The sequence below is a fragment of the Toxotes jaculatrix genome, chromosome 10 (genome assembly GCF_017976425.1).
Source record: "Toxotes jaculatrix isolate fToxJac2 chromosome 10, fToxJac2.pri, whole genome shotgun sequence".
NCBI classification, from domain to species: domain Eukaryota; kingdom Metazoa; phylum Chordata; class Actinopteri; family Toxotidae; genus Toxotes; species Toxotes jaculatrix.
This window is the reverse complement of record NC_054403.1, coordinates 10,189,876-10,198,327: the sequence shown is the minus strand read 5'-3', so window position 1 is coordinate 10,198,327 and position 8,452 is coordinate 10,189,876. Positions and strand designations below refer to the sequence as shown.

General features: G+C 41.6%; 2 protein-coding genes across 4 annotated transcripts; one reads left to right on the top strand and one right to left on the bottom strand.

Moving 5' to 3' along the window:
• Positions 1 to 618: 618 nt before the first annotated feature.
• Positions 619 to 5,447, bottom strand: thg1l (tRNA-histidine guanylyltransferase 1-like). 3 transcript variants are annotated; one of them, XM_041048858.1, is made up of 7 exons: positions 5,333 to 5,447; positions 4,241 to 4,441; positions 3,947 to 4,123; positions 3,687 to 3,856; positions 3,476 to 3,564; positions 2,585 to 2,692; positions 619 to 1,935 (listed from the first exon to the last, which is right to left on the bottom strand). In XM_041048858.1, exons 2-7 carry the CDS (start codon positions 4,429 to 4,431, stop codon positions 1,774 to 1,776), a joined length of 897 nt encoding a protein of 298 aa, XP_040904792.1. In that variant the 5' UTR covers positions 4,432 to 4,441; positions 5,333 to 5,447; the 3' UTR covers positions 619 to 1,773. The 3 variants fall into 3 exon arrangements, with proteins under 3 accessions (XP_040904792.1, XP_040904791.1, XP_040904793.1); XM_041048857.1 differs by lacking the exon at positions 5,333 to 5,447 and adding an exon at positions 4,609 to 5,143; XM_041048859.1 differs by lacking the exons at positions 4,241 to 4,441; positions 5,333 to 5,447 and having other exon boundaries at positions 3,687 to 3,760; positions 3,931 to 4,013.
• Positions 5,409 to 7,672, top strand: lsm11 (LSM11, U7 small nuclear RNA associated). The gene is made up of 4 exons (XM_041048856.1): positions 5,409 to 5,862; positions 6,386 to 6,525; positions 6,670 to 6,753; positions 7,074 to 7,672. The coding sequence occupies exons 1-4, from the start codon at positions 5,409 to 5,411 to the stop codon at positions 7,401 to 7,403; spliced, it is 1,008 nt and encodes a 335-aa protein (XP_040904790.1). The 3' UTR covers positions 7,404 to 7,672.
• Positions 7,673 to 8,452: the final 780 nt, after the last annotated feature.

Genomic DNA, 8,452 nt, shown 5'->3' with positions numbered 1-8,452 from the left:
AGTGGCTCTTTAACAAGTGAAAACAGACCCAAGGGTGGATGTCTCCTTTTAAAGTTGCTGAGTCCACTGTAGTCGTGTATAATGGATTTTAAATAGCTGCAACTGTGGCTTTGCTGCCATGTTAACACTGGTTCGTCGACACCTCAGTGTTTTTTTTTTCTCAACAAGTTTGAGATATTGTCTCTGTCAGAAATTCACACCATCTCTGAGGCTGACATTTTTTTCCTGTCTCGGTTGATTGTTACTGCAGACTGAACAATATTATGTGGATATGGTTTATACGGATACGTAACCAATTAGAACAGAGAATAAATCGTTTAAAAAAGCTAATAAAGTACAGTGAGGTTGTGTAGATTATTTCCTCTATAGTTTCCAACCAGTAGCCCAGTAGGCTTAATTATAGGCCCTGCATGTAAACACATGCTGTCTTTAAATAACCGCACAACTTGCCACACGCTCTGGTTTCTAGGATTTCGTCTGCTCTATGAAGCCATATGTTGAGTCACTGTAAGTGTTGAGCTTGGCAGTGGCCCAAGAGAACGGATCTAAGCATAAAGCTGGTTTATGCCATCAAGAAAAGAGCCACCTCTGTTATTATAACAGTGCTTTTGTATATCTTACTTAATTAAAGTGCTATGTAAAAAAAAAAAAAAGAAATCTTTAACTCAGAATGTATTTGATTCCAAATGATAACAGAGGAGCAGAATCCTGGTTACATAAAGTACAGTAGCTTCATGCTTTTAACAAGGTCACAGAACCAAAAATACAACTCTAATACCTGCCAGTAACCGAGCCTACTACAGTAACAAAATACAGTTCCACTTCAAGCTTCCAGCAGCCATTCATACTGAGCCGGTCATTTATAAGTGTGATGATAAATATGCCACGGAGAACATGTCAGAAGGATAGAGTGTACGCAGGGTGTGTGAGGTATTCTTGGCACTGATGACAGTGCGGGCCAATGAATCCATTCACATCTCTAAATGGTGTCCTGGCTGCAAGACAAGGCTGCTCGTTACTGCCAGGGTATTGGTTTCTGCCTTACTCTGCTCATTTCTACCTCCAACGTGCTCTTCCTTACTATAAACTCTAAGTGATATTGAGCACTTTGCAAACAGGCATCCTGAATCGTTAAAATTCAAACGCTGGGAACTCTGCTCCCTGGAAAAAAAAAAAAAAAAAAAAGGATAGTTGAGACTCAAAACGCCCACGCACAGATGAAAACCCCTCTGCAGAAAAAGCGGTGGGCCAGGAGGAATCATGTTAAACATGCTGAAAGATCTAGTAAAGGTAGTATTCTAAATGCCAGTCATGATATCAAACGAGGATATATTTTTGGAAAGCAACCTTAGAAGATGCAGCAGACTAGGACACAGAAGAGTGGGCAGATGTCTGTGTCAGTGTGAGACTACAAACTGCTGTGAATGTCCTCAGTACCCACTGCTACAAAAGATTATGAAATGATCTGCTTCCCTTTGAACATGACAAACAGACAGACAGAGAATTTCTCACTTTCAGGGGAGGATTGTGACAGAAGTGTAATACAGGGAAGTCAGATTATCTTTCGGCTGTGAGACAGTAATTGTACAAAGTCAATCATCAAAGGCTCCAGTCTCAGAAAAAGCTCTTTCAAGGCTTTCAGGGCTTCTAAGATTCAGGGCTAATATCCAGCTGTGGCTGAGCATTTAAAGTCACTGCTTACATGGGTCTACTTCAACCATTATGCACCAGAGTGAGTTCAGAGTTGTCCTCCTGCAGCAGGAGGAGGAGCTGTTAGCAGTTATCGTCTTCCAGGATGTTTGGGTGCTCCTCCCAGAACTGGTCTCCTATAATGTCGCAGTGGCAGGCCTGCACCCTCTTCCTGCTGCGAGTCACAGCTACGTCCGTCTCCTCTTCATTTGGGAGCTTCATGCGTTTAGTGACAGTTTCATCTTGCTGGACACAGAGAATGAGGAATGTGATTAATACAATTAAATGTAACAGAAAGGAGTAGTTTGACATTTTGGGACGTGCGAGATATGAGTTAAATGAGAAAAGTGATGCCACACTATGTCGAGGCCAAGAAATAGTTCCAGGATGTAACAAAATGTCATTTTTATGCTTCATTTCCGGTTTGGGGATACAGTGTGTTAACTGGTGAACTCTACAGATGCTCAAAGGTGAAGATGCAGTGTGGGCACGCAGCTGTTGAGTAGTTCTATGGCAGAATCTTCCTAAATAAGCAATAGTAAATGTAAAGTTTGGCTTTCAGGCAAACAGTGCACAAAACTGCTTCTAGACTCAGAATTTTCTGCTGGTGTTTGTCGAGCAAACAGGAAGAGATGCACACAAAAAAAGATAAATTCTCCATAAAATTGCAGCCAAAGTTTTGAGAGGTGCATTTGTCTCATTTTCCTCAAAATCCTACATGTTCAGACACAAAAGACACGCCAGGAACAATGTAAGACATCACAGAGGAAACAGCTGAGACAGGAGATGTAGAAATTTAAAACCACACACTGAAAACCAAAGGCATCTGACAGAGCAGGAGTCTTGAAGTGAAATTCTCTGTAAACGATCGTGCAGACTCTTTTAAGTAGCACACCTTTTGCCAGATGAGAGTGGTGCCTTTCCTGTGGAGGTCAGATTCATTGTTGTAGTTGATGTCAAACTCCGAGAATAGGATCTCATTTTTATCTGCAGCTAATGTTCCCTGAAAAGGGGAAAGACACACAGTAAGAGAGATGCGTGCAAATATTACAAAAATAAAATAAACACAACAGATGCCTCACTGGGTGTGCAGATTACAACTTCCTAAAATTCACATCCACTAAAAAAAAAAACAACAAAAAACATCATTAAAATGACCGAACAACCCTGTCTATTGTTGATTAGTTGTTTGAATTAGGAAATCCACTGATGCTGTGACCTGTAAGGGAGGTGATCTCTGCCTTCTTTGATTTGTCCAGTTTTTTTACAAAGAAATGTTTTCAAGTGGTAAAGGAACTAGGAAGCACAAAGGTTTGATGGGCTGTGAATGACTCATTTTTTGGCCGAACATGCAGCCAGAACAAACATTTCCACAACTCGTCAGCTGTCATCACATCATCAGTTTCCCTCGCAGCTCACTGGAGAATGAAGAGACTTCCTGTGAACAGCTGTGTCAGTCAGTGGCAGCTGCCACAAACTGCGACAGACCTGAGGTTCTATACAAAGATGTTACTATTTCTGTTGCACTAGATGCATTGGTTCCTAAAATTTTGATCATCATGTCTACTCATTTGTAGTATTACAAACCACAGCGTGTTTATGTTTATCCCTGCTGAGAAAAAGAAAGAAGTATACATACATCCACCCTCCCCCAACATTCAGAACCACATCTTGTTGGTAACACAGCAAATTCTTGTCTTAAAGACAGTTATGCAAACAAAATGTATAGAAGTACTTTTACAAACACATAATAAGTCATTCATTTTAGACTGTGTTTCACTCACACCTTTAAGCGATCCTCTGCCTGAGCTGTGCTGAGTCCTCCCTTCTGTACTAATGCCCAAAACACTGTGTTGTACAAATTATTTATGTGACCTGGAAGACACAAAAACATGAAGAAAGTCTGGCATATTTGACACTCAGAAATTTAATGGACAAATTCATCTAGAAGTCAAATATGTGGTTTGTAAAACAGCTGGAGCACTGCGTGTACTCACAATCTGCTTGCCTCCAGCTGAGGTAATCTCTGAGGTTACGGTTGCTAGGATACAGGATCACACGTCCATCAAAGCTTGGGGGATACAGGAGGGGCTGGTCCCCGAAAAACTCCTTCCAGTAAAACACATAGGAGGAGGAGAACTGGGAGGCCACATGGGTCATGAGCTTACTGCAGGAAGAAAAAAAAGGAGAACTGAAGTCAGATAAAGTGCAACAATACATGAAACCATGTGTGAGAATGACATTACTCTTCTCCTACCTGGCTCTCCTCTTAAACCAAGTAGAGCTCCTCTTGAAAACAAAGCTGAACTCATCACTTTGACCATAAGCAATGACAATATCCTCTAGTTCCTCCATCACAGAGCGGGCGCTCCTGCTCATCAAGCCCAAGGCTCGGTTATCATTCGGCTTTGTGAACTTGTGCTGCTCTGCAAACCTGCCACAAAATGCAAAAGGAAATTCAAAACAGCAGCATGATTTCAAATTGTGCATCAGTCTGTTGCTTTCCAGCACCACTCGTGCTGTGTGTACCTTGAAAAGATTTGAAACTAACCTGTGGAAGTTTCGACCATCCAGTCTCACAACTATGTAGCAGTTTCGTAAACAAGTGTCATCTGTCTCAAAGTTGCGGACATACTCAAACTTGCTCTTTGCCATGTTGCTGGAGGTAAAGAGGCGAGCCAAGGGTTGGACAACGCAAGATCTGACACTTCCAACAAATCTGCAGACCTTTCCAATCAGCATGAGGGTTCTCCTGATGGGGAAGAGCAATGAGCAAAGGTGGTTATATTTTTAAACATACCGGCTTTATTTTGACATCAAAGCCAATTTAAAACAGATCTGTCTAATGATGGGGATGATTGTGGAATAATTAATGTTCATGTTTATCTTCTCTCTTGCAATATAAGCGCTGGTACTCACACATGAATGTCAAATGGGGCTAGTCCTCTTCACCTTCACGTTAGCTACTTCTTGGAAACCCGTTAACTTCGTGCGCTAATATTTATTTTGTTGATTACAGAAACGCCAACATTTAATTTAGTAAGGTAACAAAATCATGTTTTTAACTGCTATGAACATTTTTCGAAAGCAGTTTTCGTTTTCACGCTACACCACACGTTGAATTGTGTACAGTCCGTCAACGAACGCTGTCGTAGTGGTACCGCAAACACAACGAACAAGGGTTCCGTACAAGCACAAGCCTGAAATGAACAGTTAACAATTAACTGAAAACAAACAGTTCATTGTTCTTTGTTGCCTGCTGACCCACTTAAAACAAACATCCAGCATCATATATCAACTGTGCTGCTGCGTGGGATAATTTATTAAGGCGAACACATTTCATTGAAGCTTTAAACATTGTCTGTGTTTCAGCGCCATCTTGTGGTAAAAGGAGAAGAGTACAACCAAAGATCGTTTATGAGTAAAAGGTTCCGGAAACACCTCTTGCGGAATTTGTAGTACAGTTGCAGGCTAATCTCTTTCCTTAGGGATTTCGTAGATTTTTTAAAGGGATTTCTGTTATTAAACCAAAAAATAAGCACACATACAAAAACAACACTACCGGGGCTGAAATGTGTAATTTGCCTGGCTGGTTCGGGTATTTGATGTTTAAGCATGCCTTGAAATAGGTGCAGAGTGATACCTCAACTTCAACCGACGACAACAAGTTTCCCAAGATCCCTCGCTTCACCGTGCGGTAGTCTGCGGTCGTTTCAAACATGGAGGAGAGAGAGAGAAAAGCAGGCAGTGACGAGACGATACCGGCAGCCGGTTCAAGTACACCACCGGTCCCGGAGCAGGGTCCGGGGGGAGACAGTAAAGCCGGGGACGATGACGCAGAAAAAACAGATGTGTGCTCTGAGAAGTTTGACCCTCTCTTTGCCCTGTACTCTCCCACCGTGGCGCTTCCTTTTCCAAACGTCAAATGCTTTAACAATGTGGCAGAGTACGAGAGCTTCCTGAAGGGCGGCCGGGGCAGAGCCAAACCCGAGAATGTGGAGAAGAAGCGGCTAAAGGCGATGAAAGGCGTGGCGGACCCGGAGCGCATCGAGAGGCTGAAGAAGCTCATGGTGAATAACCCGCTGCCCCAGACAGAGGAGGGGGAGAGCAGCGGCGCGCCGCGGAGGAGGAGGCGGCAGAAGCCCCAGAAAAATGTCCTTACAAGGATGCCCCGTAGGTTCAATACCCACTACTACTACACCGCTGCTTCATGTGGTGCAGCTTCTGCATCTGCACAGAAGTTGCACTGTGACGCCCAAAGCCTCTCAAAAAATAATTCCATTATACTATTGATATAAAACTGATAATTGGCCTCCTCTCATATATTTATGTTCTCGTCTTCAAATGCAAAACTAAGCCTTTCATATTTTTCTAACCAAAGAATAATTGCCCAAAATTAGAACCATGAAGCCAAGAAGACAATAACACAATGTCACACAACAGAGGTATAGGTGCATATGTCAGTTGACAAACTACAACAACTTACAGATAAAAGCAATAACAGTATTATAAAGTATTATTGGAAAAAAAAGGAAGACTGAAAAGTTTGTTATTCAACTGAAAAACGTCCCACTTGGTACACACCTTGGTCATAGTTCTGTAAATTTAAGGGCTGCTTAAGTATTCCCTCATTTGTTTTTTTTTTAAGATGTTGTGCGTCTAACATTTGTGTAACCTGTCTGCCATGTGTCTTCAGTAAGTAAAGGCAGTCCTTTGGGTGAGCTGTACCGATGCGTTGAGGAGAGGATAAGGGTCAAAGTTCACATCAGGACCTTCAAGGGACTGAGGGGAGTGTGCTCTGGCTTCGTCGTGGCCTTTGACAAGTTTTGGAACATGGTGAGTTGTTTTCCCACCCACGATTTCTCATTGGACTTTTTTTCTTGACAGCTGCTACGTGTTGAATCAGAAACAATTCACAACATACTTCGAATACATAATACATACATGAATGTGATGTTTGTTTTTCTGTCTCTTTGTCAGGCAATGGTAGATGTAGATGAGACATACAGAGAGCCTCTGCTTGGAGAGGCATTCTACCACGAGAAAGCCCTCACTATCTCACGGGTATGTGCTAGTTTTCGATGTATATCTGACTGACATATGTTTCCTACTCAGTGATAGTTAAAGTTATGATCCTTAAGTTTTCGGTCCTGGTTGATTGAACTGGTCATTGGCAATTTTTCATCTTTCAATGGCTGCTCCTCTTTGTTCCATTATTCCCTGAAGTATTTAAAACGGTTCCAGTTTACATAATTACAGAATGTAAATATGTTGAATGATTGTGGCTGAAAAAATCCCATGATTTATGGTCTTAATGGGATTTGATTTAATGAAATTCGAACTGTAGAAGAAGTTTTATCCACAAATCTTAATTCTTTGTGCAGCTCTTTGAGAAGCTAAAGCTTCAGGAAAGCTCAGGAGGCGATGAGCAAGCAAAGAAGCACGAAGCCAAGGAGCAAGCCGGCGAGCAAACTACTGAAAAAAGCCGGTCTTCTCACCCTACTAGCACAAGAGGGGCAAGCAGGACAGAGTCCATGCCGTCAGACATTGTTGAACCAAAACAGGACAAACACAAGGTCTCGGTAAAGTCTCACGGCTCAGAAGCCCGTCAGAAGAACAACTCCCAGAAGTACGGCAAGGTCCATACACGCCACATCAACCAGCTTTTCATCCGGGGTGAGAGCGTTATCCTGGTTAACCCACAGCCACTCTGATTTTTGTCTTCTGTTTGATATTTACCCTGGACAAAACATTATATCTTCAGCTAACGTGCTGTACAGATACATTTGAATTTAAGTGTTATTTTTTTACACTGACCATATGTAATAAAAGACGTGTGTATATGAGGTGCCGGAGAGATCTCTATGATTTAATTAGATTCGGAAGAATCAAACGAACATTACTGTTATATCATATTGATATGGAGGTTTCTCTGTGCCCACCAGAGAAATCATCTTCATTTTGAGAAATAAAAGCTTCTCAGTTCTAATTATAGTCATTTCTTGTCTTGTTTTCTTTTGTCTGTCAGCCACTAAAGAAAATTTATTTTGACACTCCTCTGCCACAGCATTAATAACCGTGTCTGTGTTGGGGTTATTACCCAGCAGGTGGCAGCATAAACACATTAGTGCCATCTGCACGGCCATTGTCTCAAAGAGCTTGTCCCTTTATGTTGCTTTTCCCCGTTAGTTTGAACAGGAATGACAGCGCAGTCTCAGCGGACTTCATAAATGCATTATGAATAATTGAGTTTGTGAAGCTAGAGATTGCAGATGGCACTCAAAAGCTGTCATTTTTCTTGACGTCTCAGATTGCTTTTACTCTTTAATGGGCACATTACCCATAAAAGCACAATTTACTGCATCTCATGGAAGTTGTAAAGATGTTGCTATTTTTTTTTCTTTCCTTTTTAAATGGCAGGGGTTACTTTTGGATGAGTGGCACAGAATGATTGTATGTCGCCATAATGTTCCTAGGCCTGCGTCAAGAGTTTTTGAGTTACACCTTCTTATTTTAGTTTGTCTTCATTTGACTTCAGAGAGTTTAATTGACCCTCTTTTTACGTATTTTATGCCACAAATAGGGCAAATTCTGTCAGTAGCTGAACTGTAGCTGTTGTTCGTCTATATACTGTAACTTTTCATATAATGTATCAGAATATTATTAGTATAGCCCATTTACCAGTCCTCTCCAGAGACAGAAAATGGGGTCAATTGTTTAATGCAAGCTGTGCTTTAGTCGTGTTTGTCACAAAAGTGTGTTC